Below are 20,797 nucleotides of genomic sequence, written 5' to 3'. Positions count from 1 at the left end.
GGCTCCTGGCGGACGCCCTGTAGGCGCGGCAAAACCGTGACATCGACGGTGCACGATTTCCGCGGCGGCTTGGCGAGTGAGGCACGTCTCGGGACCCCCGCAGGAGGAGCTCCCCCGGGGCTGTCCGCCTTCGCCCCACGCCCGGTGCCGCGGCCGTGACGTCACGCCCGGGACTGGCCGTTGCCGCGAGACGGTCGCGTTCCGGTTCCGGTCGGTTGCCCGGGAGACGCGGGTACACAGAGAGAAACGGCTCCCGTCGGTGGCCGAGTCGTCGCCGCGGTCGCCCCCTCGGCGTTCTCGCAGGCCGGGAGCGGACGGGCCGCGTCGGCGCCGAGCTGGTCGCGGGCCGAGAGCTGCCGGCGCCATGAGTCAGAGGCAGGTGTTGCAAGGTAAGGCCCGGGGCGGGCGGCGCCCCGACGGGATGGCGGCGGGAGCCGCGGGGGCACCGGGGCGGCCTGCTCCACCGCGTTTCTCCTCCGCAGTGTTCGAGCAGTACCAGAAAGCCCGGACCCAGTTCGTGCAGATGGTGGCGGAGCTGGCGACCAGACCCCAAAACATCGAGACGCTGCAGAACGCGGGTGAGCCCGCACAGACCCCGCGTAGCTCAGGGCCCCTCGCCCAGCTTGGCGGGTCGCTCCGCACCCCCGGGCTTGCGTCACTTGGGGCCCCTGCCTCGTCTTGCACCTCGAGTTTCTAGTCACCCCGGGTGCTCAGCCCTCTGTCGCCCCTTACCTCCTTCCCCCTCGCCCCGTGATCCCTGGCCCCTTGTCGGCCAGGGTCCCTGACCTCGCCCAGTCCCACGTCCCCGGTCCCTTGCCTCAACCTCGGCCTTACCCCGGCTCCCTGTCGCCCCGCTCCCCTGCCAGCTGAGCTTTTGGAGAAGGGCAGGGTGGAGACAGGACGGCGTCCCTAATTTCTTCCAGTCCACCGCGGAGACAGTAGAAGCATTCTTTCTCTTTAGCGGGTCTTTTTGGGTGTGAGGCCAAGAGCGTGAAGCTTCCAGATTGGTGTGAGAGGGGCCCGACGTCCCTATTTCCATCTTTATCGCAGGCCAAGTGTTAAGTTGAAAGTCAAGGCCAGAAGAATTGCCTGGAAGTCATTTTACGTGAATGGGAATCTACCTTAATCAGACCCATTTTATCCAGGGGCCGTTGCTTGTCACCCTGCCTTTGATCACCTTCGACTTCCTCACACCAAAGGAATTCCAGAGCAGTTGACACATTATTTCTCGCCTTGCATTAGTGAAAGGGCAAAGATTTGCTTGAATAATTTCTAAGACACTCAAAGTAGGTAAAGTGCTAGCTTTGAGAAGTCCTTACGGCGCTGTCATTCCACCCCCTCAGTCCGAAATCATGCATACTCTAGAAAGAGGAAGAGAGAGTGTGTGATTTGCTTCTTATCAATTAACATAAACAGATGGAGAAGATAATGGTGGATTAGGGATGATTCCACTGCCATCAGAACTCAAACGTAGCATTTTATCACTACTGTGTCATAAGAAATTGTTCAATTTATAGTTTGTAATCTTTAAAACTCATTCAAATTAACACAGAATTAAAAGAAATTTAAGGACATATTGACAGGGCAAGAATGTTTAGAAATAATGTTTACTCTGGTTTCTTTGAGGAGAATTGCACCTAAATGGCAATTTTTTTCTGTCACTGAGAGGGATTTTGGTGTTTATTCCTTGTATATTTCTTTGGAGGGGTGTATTTATAGAAAGTGTATTTGATAATCATGTTTTAAAACTTTTTATTTTGAGATAATTGTAGATTTACATGAATTGTAAGAAATAATACAGAGATCCCCTGTACCTCAAAACTGTGGCATGATATCACAACAAGGATATTGAAACTGATAAAAATCCATCCATTTTATTCAGGTTTTCCCAGTTTTGCTTGTACTTATTTGTGTGTGTGTGTGTGTGTGTGTGTGTGTGTGTGTGTGTGTATTTAGTTCTATACAGTTTTATCCTGTGTGTATCCATCATCACTATGGTCAAGATACACAACACTTTCATTACTGCAAGGATCACTTTTATTGTCCTTTTATAACTACACCTACCTTCCTCTTGTCCCTAACCCTGGACAACAACTAATATATTCTCCTTTTGAAATCTCAAATTGATCATCTTTTGTTCTGTAGTTGTTTCATGTGGATTAATTTTCTTTCTTCATGTGTGTGTGTACTTATGTGCATGGATGTATACTCCCCAAAGTACCCAGAACAGTGTTGGACAGTGTTTCATGTATACTGACAAATATAAATTTATTAGAGTATATTTTTAAAATGCACTTAATTTTTAGTTCTTCCCCACTCTCAGTCCTACTTGTCAATGGCTTTTGTGAATGGACACTTACTATTTACAAATATCTAATTTCTGAACTATAGGTAAACAGCTAAACAAACATTTTTTTAAAAGGGAAAATGAAATTATTTAAAAAATTTGATACTGTAATATGGGGGTATAAGTAACACTTAAGATACAGAATATAACATTTTAATATAGTAGTGTCAGGTTATCTCTTCCTATAAGTGTACAATATAGAATGTACTATGGAATTTAATCAATCCAAACCATTAGGCTAAGTAATCACCAAAATATAAGGACCTACCTATGACATCTTAAATAGCCACCTATTTCCACTTATGGTCTGGCTTATGAAGGAATGGAACACAAAAGGAATATAACAATGTTTTGAAGTTGTCTGCACTTGACCAATGTTGATGGAATGCTAAATTTTTCTTTTCTTGAGGAACTTATTTTAACATAATTCATGTTATCTAGATTCAATTTAAGCACTCCTTTAATAATTTTAAATAGATACAGCTAATGAATATTCCAGTATATTTATTCTTTTAATTAAAATAATCTGTAAGCTTTGTTATGAAACCTTAATAGCCTATAAACTATTGAAATGGTTTGTTCTTTAAAAAAAGATCAACATGGATTTAAAAATACTTTTGAATGAGCCACAATACGTATGCATCACTTACGTATTTTGATCAAGTTTTTTTTTCAGTCAGGTGACTTCATTTTGATAGCATCAAATACCACTGCATTTTATTCCTGACTTTGACATACTCTCTGCATACCTGGGAAGGTTTTGTTTTGTTTTCTCACTTTTCTCCCCTAATGAACTGCTTAAATAAATATGTATCATGGATCCGAGATAAGGTAAAAAAATTTTCTATATAAGCATCATGATAAATCAGTAATTCACTTGTTAAGAATTTTTTAAGTCATTCACTGTGAAAGGAACCTTAAAGGTGAAAATTATCAATGGAGTTTTATTTCATTTTCTATCTCTGATCTTTTTCATTATATTTTTGATGTGCTAATAAGAATATTTGCTTTGTTACATATGCCCAAAGTAATTACTAAAGCAAACAAAGTGTTGCAAGATATCTTCTTCAGAGTCTTTGGACAAAAATAAGTTTGATTTCTAGCCAAAACTGTTACCAGAAAGAACGGTGTACAATGTGTCTATAACCTAGACTTATTTTTTTCTTACTGAGATTTTATTCCTTCTAAATCAAATACATACAGGAAAACATTAAAGTTTGATGTTTGTTATAAAATCTCTTTATGCACCTTCCAACCCTGTACGTTTGAACCATTACATCTTGCAGCTATTTAAAAAATGAATTTTGATACTTCCCCTATTTGAATAATCAGTAACACATGTAACACAATTTAAATAGTAGAGATAATACATTATTACTTCTACCAGTTGTAGAATTTCAGCAAATGGCGGTGGTTGTTTAGTTATAAAACGGAATTTAATCAAGTTTTGTGGCATGTTGGACTATCAGGCTCTCTTACTTAGGTTGTTTAGAAAGTCTTTTTATACTAAGCTAATATAAAAACTTATTTTTAAATTGCTCAGTTTCATAAAATGAACTTTCTGAAACAACTATTTATGTAAGAAAAATTGGGATAAAGTTTAAATTAATACTTTGTAATATTTAACATATAACCTATAGCAGAACAATAAACATGGCTAATCACTAGTTATACACATTTTCAGAAGAGTAGGAATAGAGAAAATTGCTAACACTTTAAATATGCATCTCTGTGAAGCTAATTTGCAAATTTAGGCAATTTAATGAGTTTACAATTCAAGAAAATAATAATGATCTTAAGTTACACGTGTCTGGGGCAGGGTGAAAGTGTTCAGATTAATGATTTAACACCTCAGTTTGCTGAGAAGGAAAAGTCTGTGGTAAGAATTTATAATATGTTTAAAACATAGCCTGGTAGGTACAAGTACCATGGTTCTCTTACAAAACCCACTGTTCCAAAGGATATTGAAACTGAAAAGATAATTAGTAGAGCAACTTCAAAAAAACTTAACCAATCATGCTATTTAAATTTCATGAATATAAAAGGAGTCTTGGACTTTTGAATGCATGATAATTAAAGTACTGATCTTTTCTTAAAAGATAGGGATGGTGGGTTTTGTGTTTTGCTTGTTTTACATATGCTTAAGTGGAAAACATTTGAGGGAACTATAAAAGTTCTGAACTTGTATGCACCTAATAATATGTCCTAAAAACAAGATCATTCAAAATTTTATTCTGTGTTCCAAACCCTTGTTCCTACATGGACATTTATCTGTTTTGTTATCTAAGCATTGGTACATAAGTAGAAAATAATATGGCCAGGGCTAGGATATCCTTGTTTTCTTAGGAAAAACTGGATGATTAAAAAAGAAAAATCTAAGCTATGGATGACCCTATAAGAAGTGGGGCTTAGAAATGGCAAGTTTGTGTGGGTTATTTTTTTAAGAATTTATTTATTTATTTGACAGCAAGAGACACAGCAAGAGAAGGAACACAAGCAAGGGGAGTGAGAGAGGGAGGAAATGTGACAATTTAATGTTTTTGAAAAGTTATTTAGGTATTTCCTAACTTCTCTTCACATTTCAGTGTTTTCTCATGGCTTTTGCTCCTCTGACTAGAACCTTTTCTTGTACTTCTTTGTCTAATTGATTTCTACTCATTCTTTATGGCTCTGTTTAGATGTTGATTCCTCAGGGAAACCTTTCTTGAGCCCTGTCAGTAAGTTAAGTCTCTTGATTTATGCTTTCCTTGCTCCTGATATTTCTCTTTCATGATACTCATGACAATTGCAATGATTTAGTTTCTGTTTTCTCCACAAACTAAATTCCATGCCTAGCATAATGCTTAGTATAGAGCAGATGTTCAAGGTATTTAAATAGAATGAAAGGAATAATTATTATTATTGTTTTTAAAAGATTTAATTTTTAAAAGTAATCTCTGTCCCCAACATGGGGCTCAAACTCACAACCCTGAGATCAAAAGTCACATGCTCTACTGAATGAGCCAGCCAGGTGCCCCAGGAGTAATTGTTTTTCTAAGTGTTTTCACATCATCTCTTAAAAAATTAGTTTATTATAACAGCTCAGATAGGTAGAATAGGTATCTTCTTAATTAAGCCCCCAAAAGGTTGGGTAAATGCCCTCATCACTGAGTTAGTCTCAGACAAACTGGGACTAGAAGATGTTTAATTGCTGCCTGACATTGCACTCTTTCTGTGTTACCTTGTAGGTATTAGTAAGCTATTTCTAGATGGTTCTAGGAGTTCCTAATAAACCTTAATGTTAACTATTAAAACAAGTCGTCTTTTTAGGCCTTTGGGTACCAAAGGCTATCCAGTAATTGTGTGTAATTAGCTTTTGAGATTTCCTTGAGGACCGTTATGGGAGCTTGAGTGGAGTCCAGATGCAGAGAACTAACTTTAATTAATAAGTATCTAGAGGTTTGAGGGAGTGGGAGTTGTATTTAGGGCTTACACTGGACTTAGAACTCTAGAGGACCTTCAGCTTCCTCTGACTTCTAAGGAAAGCCTTATCAAGCCAGGAACTCTTTAAAAGCACCCTGGGAAAAGTGTGTAATCCACTGGAAGTTGCAAACCGAGATAATACTTCAGAGAGTTGTTGGACTCAGTCCCTGCTGGGACCAGGGAGAGTGCAGCAGACGGAGACTTCGGCAGAGCCCAAGGTGGTCAGCTACCCTGTAACTGTCTGCTCTGTTTTTGAGAACATGGGGTGTAGAGCACCATGAAGAGGCAGGCACTTGGTATTTGTTGGTTGATTATATTTAATACTTCCCTTTGTTTTTTACTTAATCATGCTTTGTGTGAAGGATTTTTACTCCACGTTGATTGGGGTCTCAACTTTGGGATTTCAATTGAGTAGATGTACTGGCCCTAGGGGAAATCCAGGGCCACCCTTGAGAAAAAAATTTAGTCTTGCCTTGTACTGGGTGGGATGGCCCCTCTGAACATGTCAGACTTCCCTAATTTCAAAGTGACATATTGGTTTTGCCATATGCCCCATGCTTTCTGTCATAGGGTGGCTCAATTTTAAATTTATTTTTTATTCAAGTTCTATTATAAATCCAGGTGAAAACAAGTGCTATTTGTGCTGTATGTACGTGTGCATGTGTCTACAGAGGAAATGATTTCTATCCACTTTTTCTGTATATTCTATTTCTGTGTCATGAGAATCACTATTTTTTTTAAAGGTTTTATTTATTTATTTGACAGAGAGAGACACAGCGAGAGAGAGAACACAGCAGGGGGAGTGGGAGAGGGAGAAGCAGGTTGTCCACGGAGCAGGGAGCCCGATGCGGGGCTCGATCCCAGGACCCTGGGATCACGACCTGAGCTGAAGGCAGACACTTAATGACTGAGCCACCCAGGCGCCCCGAGAATCACTATTAAGTTATATGCATAGACTAGCTTACATTAGTTTTCCATTGAAATGTCTTTGTGGAATTAGTCTAATTGCCTTTTTTTGAGGGCTTATTAAAAAATAAATTTCCCCATAGTTTCTTTAAATCTATCATTGAAGACATTGTCCATTTTGATGTTAAATGTTTTTTATGTAAAGATACACTCTTTTATTCAACCAATTTTTATTATTATGTGTCAAGCTAGGCCTACATATGAAATTTCAGGAAAAAAATTTGTTCCTGCTTTATTTCACAGTGGTTCCCTTTTTACTTTTGCTTCCAGGACACTCAGTGATATGTTTAGAGTTCAGAGTTGCAGCAGCTATTTTTAACCTATATTTTTGTAAAATTATCAGTTCTCATCTCTCTAGTACATGGCTCTTTTTTTTTTTAAGATTTTATTTATTTATTTGACAGCGAGAAAGAGAGCACAAGCAGGGGGAGTGGGAGAGGGAGAAGCAGGCTCCCCTGTGAGCAGGGAGCCCGATGCGGGGCTCGATCCCAGGACCCTGGGATCATGACCTGACCCAAGCCAAAGGCAGACACTTAACAGACTAAGCCACCCAGGCGCTCCTACTACATCATTATCTTTGTATATATATCTTTTAGAGAAAACTTTCTCAAAAATTTTTAGAGTAAGTGGAGTATGAATAAAATAAAACATTTTATTTGAAGAAAGAATTTGAACTGATTACCTTCCAAAAGTGACCTCTTCAAATATTACCCATGAAACCTCTTGGAGCAGACAGCCCTCTTATAATTGCCCTAGTTATTCTCTACCTACCCCATTCACGAACATTCCAATTTTCTGCAGGCAGGTGGGTATTATAGGTACAAATCGTAAAAGAGAAAACACATTGACAAAAGAAGACAGGACTAATTCAATATTTGCAGCCCTTTAGAAAACTTCCAAATTAAGATACAATTATATCTGTTTGGGGTGCTGTGGGGCAAAGGGTATGTTTAAATGACTCATATACCTAAAAAAAAGAACTATGAACATATCCATTTTGTTGTTTTTTATTTTTAAAAAGTTTCTAAAAATCATTTTATTGAGATATAACTCACATGCCATATCTTTCACCCACTTAAGTGTAAAATTCAGTGGTTTTTGGTACATTGAAAATTTTTTGATTTACGTAATCTCTACACCCACCATGGGGCTTGAACTCATGACCCTGAGATTGAGAGTCGCAGGCTCTTTTGATTGAGCCAGCCAGGCACCCCAATACATTGTTAATTTCATAAAATTGTGGTAAAATACAACAAAATTTGCCATTTTAGCCATTTGTAAGTGTGTAATTCAGTGGTATTAATGACATTCCTAATGTTATGCAACCATCACCACTATTTCCAAAACTTTTTATTTTTTTTAAAGATTTTATTTATTTGACAGAGAGAGTACAACCAGAGGGAGAGAGAGGGAGAAGCAGGCTCCCTGCTGAGCAAGGAGCCCAATGTGGGACTTGATCCCAGGACCCTGGGATCATGACCTGGGCCGAAGGCAGCCGCTTAACCGACTGAGCCACCCAGGCGTCCCTATTTTCAAAATTTTTAAAAGTCACCCCAAACAGAAGCTCATTTTGTTTTTTTAACTAAAACTTGCCTAAAAAGAGAAAATTGCACATTAAATTTCAGTTTGTTCATTCATCATTCAAAATTTATTGAGTGTCCAAGGGCCAGATGCATGCTTAGATACTGATCATGCAAAAATAGAAGGCATAGATGATGCCCTTAAGGAGCTTATTTGCTAAAGGAGAGCTATATGACTATTGTTTGATACGTGTCCATTACATAGACATATGGAGCACACATGAAGGGTACCTAACTCAAGCTTTGGAGGGGTACTTTCATGGGATACTTCTAGAAGGTGGTATTATCTGGCTGAATTTCTTAGGAGTTAGCCAGATGAAGAAGGGGGAGAGGAAAACTGTAATAATGTGAGCATTATGAGCAAAGGCACAGGGGCAAGAGGAAAGGTGGTGCTTGATAGAAAAGGCGAAGGTTTAGATATGGCAGGAGCCTCTTGAGGTAATAGGGCTACAGAGAGGCAAGGCATGGCTGGAGAGGAAAACAGGCCTACCTCTGAAGGACCTCATCTGAAGTTTGGATTTATCCTGGAATTGATGGAAAGCCACTGAAAAGCTTTCATCAGAGAAATGAAGGGATCCATTTTGTGTTTTTGAGAGATGATTTTCACAGCAGTGTGGAGAATTGATTGGAGAGAATTAAAACAGGATCAGGAAGACCATGTGCCCATTTTTGTTACAGCTGTCGTACTGCATAACAGATCTGTAGGATTTGTGACTTAGTAGAAGGGGAGGGGGAGGTGAGGAGAGAGGGAGTTCAGGGTGACTCACAGTCTTCTGGTTGCCAGCAGAGGAAAATGGTGACTTCATTCTCTAATAGTGTAGAAGTTGAAGTGTCTGGGATATCTATGTGCCAGTGACTAAAGTGAACAGTTTGGATATGTAGGGCTCTGGAGCTCACGAGAGTGATTTTGGCTTGGAAAGAGAGGTTTGGATATGTGGAATTAACATGTTCATTTGAAAACTGTGTTAAAGGCCCATCTTATATTTCTTCATGTGATTATAAACACGTAAGTTCCAATCATTTTATCTAAAATATCATGTAAATTGAAGTTGCCATAACTATTGTGATCTGTGTACTTAATTCAAATCTCACATATAGACAGTGGTGGCTATGACCTAAGCCAAGAGTCAGACAGTTGCACTGGAAGAATGAATGAAATTTCAGTTTAATGCAGTAATCATGGAAGAGAGCTACAGTAATGTTAATGGTAGAATTAAATGAATTCAACAGATTATACCCTTTATTATGCATTTGAAACCTGGCACATATAGGCTAGTTTTCATTGGCAAATGGGCTGTGATTGATATTGGGGAGGGAGAAACAGGAGAGCATAGATACTAGAGTTATAAAATTGTTTCTACCTCATAGGAGTGTAATGAGGATTGATGGGTTAATATTTGTAAATTTCTTTTTTTTTTTTAAAGGTTTTATTTATTTGAGAGAGAATGAGAGACAGCATGAGAGGGAAGAGGGTCAGAGGGAGAAGCAGACCCCCCACCGAGCAGGGAGCCCGATGCGGGACTCGATCCCAGGACTCCAGGATCGTGACCTGAGCCGAAGGCAGTCGCTTAACCAACTGAGCCACCCAGGCACCCTATTTGTAAATTTCTTAAGGGAGTCCCTGGCACATGATAAATGCTATGTAAGTGTATGTTAGATCAGTCAAGAAATACCTACTGTGGGAGGCGCCTGGGTGTCTCAGTCGGTTAAGCGTCTGCCTTCGGCTCAGGTCATGATCCCAGAGTCCTGGGATCAAGCCCCACTTCAGGCTCCCTCCCACTTCACATTTCAGGCCAGCATGAATTTATCATGGCTTCTTCAACAGGCTGCAACAATCATGCATCTTTTGTCTAAGCCAGAAACTTGGAAGTATCACTAATTCCGCCCTCTTCTTCACAATAATCAGTTTGTTTTGTAAATATCTAGACCTTTCACTTTTCTCTTTCCCTTTGCCATTAGTATGCTCCAGGCTATCCTCACATCTGGCCTACATTCATACAATAGCTTCCTCAGTGGTCTTCCTGCCTCCCATGTTGTCTCTTTTCATCCTTTCTCCCCAGTGTAATCAGTGATCCTTCTTTACAGAGTATAGAAACACAGGGTGCCTGGGTGGCTCAGGTCATGATCCCAGGGTCCTGGGATCGAGTCCCATATCGGGCTCCCTGCTCAGCAGGAAGCCTGCTTCTCCCTCTTCCACTCCCCCTGCTTGTGTTCCTGTTCTCGTGCTCTCTCTCTGTCTGTCAAATAAATAAATAAAATCTTTAAAACAAAACAAAACAAAGAAAGTACAGAAACACTGATGTTAATGTTCAGATTAAATTCAAAATACTTAAGATAATTTATTGGGCTCTTCAGTACTTTTGTCTCTGTTAATCTCTTAGCCTTCTTTCCCAACAATTTGGTCCCCTCTTGTACTATGGTCATACTGCATTCTCAGTTTTGTCAACATATCAAACTCTTGGTTCTGAGCTTCATTTATACAGTTCCTCCTGGTTGGAAAACTGTCCAGTCCTTCCCTTCTCCATTCCCTCCAATTATTCAGACAATCTGTGATCTGCCTGAAAGCCTTCAAATCTCCACTTAGTTGTCCCTTTCCTGGGGCTGTCTTCCTTGTGTCGCTCAAGGCCTAGGTTGGATGCTTCACTGTATATTTGCGAAGCACCCTCTACTTCTCTTTTAGTTGCGTATATCATAATGTGTTGCATTTGTTTATTTCTCTTGACCCATCTTTAAGTTCCTTGAGGTCAAGGATGATTGGGTTTTCAATACCTTGTATATTCTTAATATATATTTCTTGAATGGTGAATAATTATTCATTCATTCTAAAATATATGGTAGAAAAGGGGAAAAGGGGGAATTATAGAGTGTTTGTTAGGGGACGATGAAAAGTTCTGGAAATGATAGTGGTGATGGTTGCACAATTTTACTTAATGCATACCTAATTGTACATTTAAAAATGGTTAAAATTATCAATTTTGTTATGTATATTTTACCACAATAAAAAATAAAATTTTTAAAGATTAAAAAACAAAGAAGGTGAGAGGTAACCAGGGTAAGCAGAAATCTTTACTAGGACTTAATGTGGACCCAAAGACCCAGTTTGCAGGTACTTGTTTTTCTAAAGAAACAAAGTTGAGATGTTAACTATCTTTATAAAGCACAGCAGATTGAGGTAATATGTATATAAACTATATACATGTAATACAAGAAGGGGATTTTTTGGGTCTTGGAAACGTTTGATATTTCCTTCCTGATTTATATCTGTAATTGGTGTGTACAATCAAAGTAATTAGGCCTATGTTGTGTTAAAAAAATTAAAGAGTTGTGATTATTTTGAGGCTAGTTTATAATCTCTTCCACTAGGTTATTAGTTTCTTGAGGGAAGGAACTGCCTTTGCTCAGGTATGTAATCCTATTGCTTGCCAATTGATAAGCTCTGATCTATTTTTTGAATGAATGCCTGGAGGCAGGATCAGCAAAGTTGTTTTTGTTGTTGTTTTTTTCATAACTGAATTGAAATGTGGATATTACAAACAATGTCACCAGTATGGCACTGGAACAAGAAAAAGAGAAAAGAAACTCAGAGCTATAAAGTTGGGAGGGGAGAGATTGTAAAGATTTATCTAGAAGTTTCAGAAAGACTTTCACACCATTTGACCAGTTTTTATAGAGGAAACAATTGTTTTATAGATATTAGAGTATAATATGTGAATTATTATTATTTTTAAAGATTTTATTTATTTATTTGACAGAGAGAGACACACAGCAAGAGAGGGAACACAAGCAGGGGGAGTGGGAGAGGGAGAAGCAGGCTTCCCACTGTGCAGGGAGCCCGATGTGGGGCTCCATCCCAGGACCCTGGGATCATGACCTGAGCCGAAGGCAGACGCTTAACGACTGAGCCACCCAGGCGCCCCGTGAATTATTATTTTTAATATTAGTACCTGTGGGCTCCTTCAGTAGAGACCTTACTGAGGTCATTAGCTGTCACTAGAGCCCTTGCTTATCCGATGTTGTAGTAGCCAGTATTCAAAGTGCTGTAATTTATGGACTCTAAATTTTCATGCATTCATTCACCAAGGATCAGACGCTATGGATACCTAATGGACAGGCAGGTAAGGAAAAATTTCTTTTTATGTTATATATGCTTCTTTTCTCCTTTCTCCCACCCCTGCTCCTTCACGTGTTTCCTTCCTTCCTTCCTTCCTTCCTTCCTTCCTTCCTTCCTTCCTTCCTTCCTTCCTTCCTTCCTTCCTTCCTCTTGTATCGTTATCTGTATTTTTAGGACAGACTTGTAATTAGAATAACGAGGTCTCCATGCTTAATCTGTGTAAGAGATTAAAAAAACATGTCCCTGGGGACTGATAATTATGAAGCACTTAGAGGCACTTCAAGGACTAGAAATTTGGGCAATATATTCTCTAATAAAGATGACCTTATTCAAGCAAAGATATGTTTTTTAAAAGATTTATTTGAGAGACAGAGAGAGAGAGAACTTGAGCAGGGGGAGGGTCAGAGGGGTGGGGAAAGAAGCGGACTCCCCGCTGAGCATGGAGCCTGACACATTGAGAGTTAGAGGCTTAACTGAGTGAGCCACCAGGTGCCCCCAAACAAAGATTTTGAACTGAAACTGTAGCTTTTACTTTTATAGGTTTAGAGGTGTTAAATTTTTCAAAAGTCTTATTGTGCTACTGTCTGAACTAAGGAATGTAGGAAAAGAATGAGAGAGCAGAGGCGTCTTCGTAGAGGCCTCACTTTGACACTAAATACAGGGGTAGAAGGAAAGGAATGGTGTGTCATCTTGTTGATCTTATTTTTCCCGGGCCGGATGTAGTAGAAAAATGGAGGAGAAAATATATAAAGCAAAAAATTCCTTTGAATATATGGACAGGTGAAATACCTGTAGGGGGTAAAATATTTTACTGCTAAAACTGCAAATTGAAATTTTCCAAAATTGGGAGACTTATGGTATATTAGCTAAATACTGTAACTAATAATAAACACTTATAACTAAATTAAGCATTACAGACCCAGATAGATGAATTCATTCTTCAACTTCTTAACACAGAAGTTCAAAGTTTTTGAGATTGAATTCAAAATACCAGGATGAATAACCCAGTATAGATTGATTTTCCAATTATATTTCAAAAGACAATAAGCCACTGCCTTCACACACATATATATAAATATATCAAGTGAGGGGAAAAAAAGGAAATACCAGAATCATCAGGAAAAAGTAACATGAAACATAATAGTAATTCTTTTAAAACTGTTTGAAGCATACTTATTATACTTTATATTTTTTGACCTTGTTAATGTATTTATTATGAAACTTCAAATATATGTTAACAAATTTAGCTCTTGTTTTTTAGAGTATTGACTTATTTTACTTAAAACCATACATATTTGTTATAAAAAATCAAGTTATATTCAACAATAACCAAAACCAACCCAATTTAAAAATAGGCAGAGGACTTGAATAGACATTTCAACAAAGAACATGTACAAATGGCCAATATAAGCACATAAAAAGACATTCGCTGACATGAGTGCTAGGGAAATGAAAATCAAAACCACAATGAGATACTACTTCACACCTATTAGGGTGACCATTATTAAAATTAAAAACAAAAAACAAAAAATAACAAGTGTTGGTAAGGATGTGGAGAAATTTGAATCCTTGTACTTTGCTGGTAGGGATGTAAAATGGCGCAGCTTCTGTGGAAAACAATTCTGCAGTTCCTAGATAGTGGTGATAATTACACTAAATTGTACACTAAAAATGGTTAAAATGGTAATTTTTATGTTATGTGTATTTTACCACAATTAAAAAACTAAAAAAAGAAATCAGGTAATAAAGCAACTACAAAGAAGAGATCAACAAATTGTTCCAAATCCAACTTTCTAGGAAGAACCCATGTTAACATTTGGTAGTCATTCTAATACCTTATTCTGCACTTTAAACTTTTTGTTGTGAGGTATTTCAGAAATTATCACTGTAAAAAGTATAGATAGTAATATTAGCAACACTTATGAGTAGAGAGATGTTGATTTATTGAATGTGAGCTATGACCTAGGTGTGAGTAGAAGTGCTGTGTGCCTGCAAAGCCTGAGTGGGGTTCAGACTTGCAACTGTGGTCTTATGTAAGATGATCTCATCAAGCTACCCTAGCCATAAAAATGATCACTAAATGAAACTGGAAACTGTGAAAAGCCACGGGTCACATCATTACATGTATCTGTGATAAGCATCATTGTGCTCTGCTTATGTTATTGGTAGTACTGTTCATCTTAATTTGTTCTAATCCTGTTATTATAAATATTTGCCTTTTATTCTATATCAAATGTTTCTGGATATAACATTATAAAAGAATATTGATAATATTTGCTTTTCTAGATCACTGTGGTATGTTTTTAAAGAAGAGATGTAATAGCAACTAGTTGAATAGCCTGCTGCAAATTAAGTAAAGTTTAGAAAGTCAAGGGGTGTTTTGTTCCAGTTTGAACTCTGTCATTACCTTTCTTGTAACCTTAGACTAAAACAGCATCATTAAGGCCCAAATAGCAGTTGACTATTTTGGGTATTTTATAGTAAGGCAAAGGTACTATAAAGAGTTGGAATAGCCAAATGACTAAAAGGTAATTATTTTTTATCTCCCTTTCCCCACCTCCTCAACTTTCAATATGTATTATTTATTTAGCAATTATTAATGAGGAAAGTCTGAATTTCTAACCGTGCTCCATCATTTATTAGTTTTGTGATGATTTCTTAACCTTTCTCAGCCTCCATTTCCTCATCTGTAAAATATATATAATAATAGGGCCAACTTCATAGGTTTGTTATGACAGCTCAGTGAATTAATATGGAAAACAAGTCCTTAAAACAACATGTGCATATAATAAGTGCTGGATAAATATAAGCTAACTTTTACTATTGTTGCTGTGATGATGATATACCTACTATGTATTCAACCCTAGAGTGAATATTATGAGAGCTAGTAATACAAAATACTTATCTCAAAGAATTTGTTTCTTTGGAATACTATCAGAAATCTGAATTTACATCCCTTCATGAATGTGAGCCCCTAGCCAGTTGAAATCACAGTAAAGATCCAACAGTTGGAATCAGAGGAAAAAAAAAAAAAACCCAAACAAAACAAATGGAAGACTCCATAGAGATGAAGGACCTGAACTGAGCCCTGAAAGATAGGAGTTGCAAAAGCTGGGGGAAACCTATCCCCCACAACCCCCCTCTACCCCTTACCATGTGCTAGGTAGGCATTAAACTACATGCTCCACAATCTTTCTGTGCATTCCTCATGACAGCCCTATCAGGTCACATAGCTACTATTTTGCCAAATCTTAACCTAACTCCAAAGTCTTTCTTGTCATGCTTTGCTCCTGCTTTGATAATTACAGGTTGTATTATTCTTTGTCTTGGCCAGTTAGATGCTTCTAAATATACCACTAGTTTTTAGTGGATAATTTTTTTTTGTTTTTACTGATTTTTTCCTACAATTTTCTTATCTGCATATATGCTGAATTGTATATTTGCTTTTTCATTTAAATTTTGCTGACTTCTGTTCTTTCATAACTAAACTCAGGTGTAATGTCTTTGCTGAGGCCTCTTCTTCTGGATGTAGTCCCAACAATTCAACAGACTGCTGCGTTGGCTCTTGGGAGACTGGCTAATTATAATGATGACCTAGCAGAAGCAGTGGTGAAGGGTGACATCCTTCCACAGCTTGTTTATTCACTGGCAGAACAGAATGTAAGATTTTTTAAAAATTAGTTATTTTTTTTGTTTTGTTTTAGATTTTTAAAAATCTGCTTAGTTTGGGTACAGTTGTAAGCTTATAGGCTTTAGAATTTTAGGATGTTAATACAACCTTTAATTCTTTAAACTGCACATAATAATACCTTTAGGGTATTTTACTTTGGGAGTGATAGGCAGCTTTTTTCTATTACTGTTAATATAAGAAAAAAGATTACACAATTTTTAATGGGATTATATATAAAGCAGTATTTCTATATATGAGAGTCTTAAACCTGTGGGATCAGTCTTTGAGAGCTGTATGGAGCCTTAGGCAAATAAAAAGTTGTTTTCAGCATTCCTTATATGCAGGTGAAATCTGGTTAGTGGAAACTGTAAGAGACAGCTTGGAAGCGAGGGGTAGAGAGGCATACAAAAGGAAGGAGAATACATGTAGTGGAAGGTTTGATAAAGCATTTTATACCAAGTATGTAAACATATCAGTCCTTTTAAGGGTCATCTAAGAGTGCCCCAATCTTTCCCCCTCCTGTCTGGTTCTACTCTACGTACAGTATCACCTAACAACAGTTAAGGACCTCCCTATAGATAGGGTCTTGGTCTGTTTATTCTGTTCTGTTAGTTTATCATAACCTAAGGATATATGTTTCTTGACATATTTTTAAGATTAAATTCCTACTTGTGTAACCAAATGACAAACGATCCAATTTAAAAATGGGCAAAAGACTTGAATAGACATCTATACACATAATAAGAAGATATACACATGGCCAATGAAGATGAAAAGATATTCAACAGCATAAGTCATTAGGAAATGCAAATCAGAACCACAGCAAGATATCACTTAACCTACTAGGATGCCATGATAAAAAAAAAAAAAAGGAAAAGAAAAAAATAACAAGTGTTAGTGAAGATTTGGAGAAATTGGAGCCCTCATACATTGCTGATAGGAGTGTAAAATGGTGCAGCTGCTATAGAAAACAGTCTGGCAGTCAAGTTAAACATAATTACCACATGACCCCGCAATTCTACTCCTAGTTAGATTTCCAAAAAAAATTGAAAACAGGTGTTCAAACAAAACTTGTACACAAATGTTTATAGCAGCATTATTCACTATAACAAAAGAATGACTGAATAAACAAAATGTTGGACATCCATATAATGGAATATTATCAGTCGTAAAAAGGGATGAAGTGCTGACACATGCTACAACATGGATAAACCTTGAAAAAGTTACACTAAAAAAAAGAAGCCAAATACAAAAGGCTACGTGTTGTATGATTCCACTTATAGGAAATGTCCAGAATATGCAAATCCATAGAGACAGAAGCAGATTAGTGGTCGCCAGGGGTGGGGGGAGAGGGGAATGAAGAGTGACTCCTTAACGTGTATGAGGTTTCTTGTTGGGCTGCTGAGAATATTCTGGAACTGGATGGTGATGTTTGTACAACACCATGAATGTGCTAAATGCCACTGAGTTGTATACTTTAAAATGGGTAAAATAGTGAATATGTGTATTTTACCAGAATAGAAAAAATAAATCCTAATTGTTTAAAATTTTGCTTTATTTTTATAGATTGGAGAGTCATTTACTGACTGTCTTTTCCCTACAAGGAATCTCAGAAATTTTATTTTTCTTGCAGATGTTCTTTCTATAGTCAAATACTGTTAGACTTTGTTCTTCCTGGACTCTTAACTCCTTCTTTCAAGGGCAGGGTCTGTGTTTTGGTATCCCACAAAGAAGGTTCTCAATAGATCTAAATGCGAATGAATGTCCATTAGTTGTAAAGAGACAAAAAAGTGCTAGGGTCGAAGTGAGGAGAAAGTGAGAATGTGAGTCAGGATTCCCGGGCTTCTGTGTCCTTCACCTACCCGTCCTTTAACTCATTTTTCACAGGATTTAATGTCTTCTTTATGAGGTACAAAGTCCCTGGCGTGGAGCTTTTTTTTTTTTTTTTTTTTTTTTTTAAGGCAATTCTTTTGGTGAGGAATGAGAGAGAAGAGAGAGGAATTTGGAAAAGTGGAAATTAGGAGAAAAGGGAAATGAGATCAGGTGTGAATTATAGGCACTGTAGTTAGCAGTGACGATCTATCAATGGCCAGTAAATTGTGAATTTGAAAATTCTGCCATATAAAAAGTTACCTTAGCTTAAGGTGATGACAGGAAATGTATCACCATTATTTTTCCATGATTATAAGAAAATAATAGAAAGCTACTTTAAAACTCTAAGTTTTATAGTAAGTAGATATTTGGTTACTGACATAAAAGTAACCTTTATAACAAATATTTTAATATCTATATATGTTAACATTTAAGAAACTAAAGAAATATATCAAATCAAAACATCATTATTAACACAGTATATTCCTTATATCATCAACATATACCAAATTTTGAGATATAATATGTTAAAATATACTTGATGTATTTTTTCCCTCTCCTATAATTTTTGTTGTATCTTAATCTTTTAGCCAAAGTAAATAACATGCTTTCAAAACAGGTGCTGTAGTCACCTAATCACTTTTAGTCATCAGTGTAAAGAAATAAAAACTTGGAATCTACAATAGGGGGTTAATTGGATTCTATTAATAAAAGACAGAGACCATTACTGTGTCATTATACCAACCTTGAAACAACAGTGAATGCTATAGCCAAATACTTTCTATACATTTAATTTTTTTTAGTTATATGAAGAAAAACATGTTAGTCTCTTGTGTTTCAGTTTTATTATTTCTCAATCTGATAAAATTTTATACAGAAAATTTTATAAATATGAAGCATTACTTAAAATTCACCTAACAGTAAGTCATTTGTATTTGTTGTTTTAAAAAAGCATTTCTAAGAGGGGATAAATAACACATCTCCTTGTTTGGTTAGTTTATTTACCAGGAAAGGTTTTAAAAATGTATCATGAGTGTTTCGCCTTTATGTTTATCCAGCAATTGGTAGTGCATCTTGAAACATGGTTGTTATTTCAGGATAACTTGGGACACCAAAAGGTTGGTTGAGGTCATGAAAAGCCTACCATGCTTAGAGACTGAGGGCAAGTAAAGGAAATGAATTTGTCAGTGGACAGTTTTGTTGCACATGCTAACAATCTAAGAATTCCCATGGGTCAAACAAATACTTTTCAGTGTGATGCAGATACAGAAAGTCTCATTATTTTATGAATTGGTAGGAAATACAATGTTTATATTTTATTTTATAGAGTTTCCAAATGAATATTTCAGAATAAAACATTTGAAATGTAATTTAAGACATTATTTCAGTTTAGTTACTGAACAAAAACAATAGGGGAACATCAAAAAATAATTTTGCAGGACGTTTTTCATCTTTTGGATTTGAAAGCTGTTGAGCTTTATTTATATTAATAAATAAAATTTATAAAAATTTATAAAATTTATAAAAAAGCTGGTTTTGGTCTATTTTAACTTTTGTTTTTATAAGTGCTTAATTCACTTTGAGTTTTATCTATTTTATCATTGTAGCGTTTTTACAAGAAAGCAGCTGCCTTTGTGTTACGAGCAGTTGGTAAACATTCTCCTCAACTAGCTCAGGCTATAGTTGACTGTGGAGCACTGGATACACTGGTGATATGCTTGGAAGATTTTGACCCCGGAGTCAAGGAGGCTGCAGCTTGGGCACTTGGATATATTGCAAGACATAATGCAGGTAATGGAGCATATCTGAAAACAGGATTATTAAAATTTAGATTTATTAGGTAAATCTGGTTTTGCTTGGTGAACTATAGATGCAGTTTTAATGATGTTTCCATACATTATGGGAGATAAGTTCTGAATGATGGCCAAGTTATTTGGATCACAAATTCACAAAAATCTACACATTTCAGTCTTGGGAGAAGATATTTGCAAATGACATATCTGATAAAGGGTTAGTATCCCAAATCTATAAAGAACTTATCAAACTTACCACCCCAAAAAACAATCCAGTTAAGAAATGGGCAGAAGACATGAATAGACATTTTTCCAAAGAAGACATCCGGATGGCTAACAGACACATGAAAAGATGCTCAACATCACTCATCATCAGGGAAATCCAAATCAAAACCACGATGAGATACCACCTTACACCTGTCAGAATGGCTAAAATTAACAACACAGGAAACAACAGATGTTGGCGAGGATGTGGAGAAAGGGGAACCCTCCTACACTGTTGGTGGGAATGCAAGCTGGTGCAGCCACTCTGGAAAACAGTATGGAAGGTCCTCAAGAAGTTAAAAATAGAGCTACCCTACAACCCAGCAATTGCACTACTAAGTATTTACCCAAAGGATACAAAAATACTGATTTGAAGGGGTACATGTACCCTGGTGTTTATAGCAGCATTATTAACAATAGCCAAGTTATGGAAAGAGCCCAAATATCCATGAACTGATGAATGGATAAAGAAGATTTGGTATATTGCTGGAGGAGAGGTGGGTGGGGGAAGGGGTAACTGGGCAGTGGGCATTAAGGAGGGCACTTAATGTAATGAGCCCTAGGTATTATATACAACTGATGAATCACTAAATTTTACTTCTGCAACTAATAATACACTATATGTTAACTAACATGAATTTAAATAAAATCTATAAATAAATAAAATACAAATCTATTAATATATATTATATACATATATAATATATACATATATAATGGAATATTACTCAG

General features: G+C 37.2%; 1 protein-coding gene across 2 annotated transcripts in view; it reads left to right on the top strand.

Annotated features, from left to right (window-relative positions):
* The first annotated feature begins 225 nt into the window (after positions 1-225).
* SPAG6 (sperm associated antigen 6) overlaps positions 226-20,797 on the top strand; it is a 62,057-nt gene continuing 41,485 nt past the window's right edge. For both annotated transcript variants that reach the window (XM_025891970.2, XM_025891903.2), the window contains exons 1-4: positions 226-389; positions 483-578; positions 15,960-16,126; positions 19,616-19,799. In XM_025891970.2, the coding sequence (XP_025747755.1) occupies positions 365-389; positions 483-578; positions 15,960-16,126; positions 19,616-19,799 (472 nt within the window). In that variant the 5' untranslated portion in view covers positions 226-364. The remainder of the gene's footprint in view (positions 390-482; positions 579-15,959; positions 16,127-19,615; positions 19,800-20,797) is intronic.

Source organism: Callorhinus ursinus, unplaced genomic scaffold (genome assembly GCF_003265705.2).
Source record: "Callorhinus ursinus isolate GAN/ISIS: 27379988/994484 unplaced genomic scaffold, GSC_fseal_2.0 scaffold63, whole genome shotgun sequence".
Lineage (NCBI taxonomy): Eukaryota > Metazoa > Chordata > Mammalia > Carnivora > Otariidae > Callorhinus > Callorhinus ursinus.
This window is presented reverse-complemented; position numbering and strand designations above follow the sequence as displayed.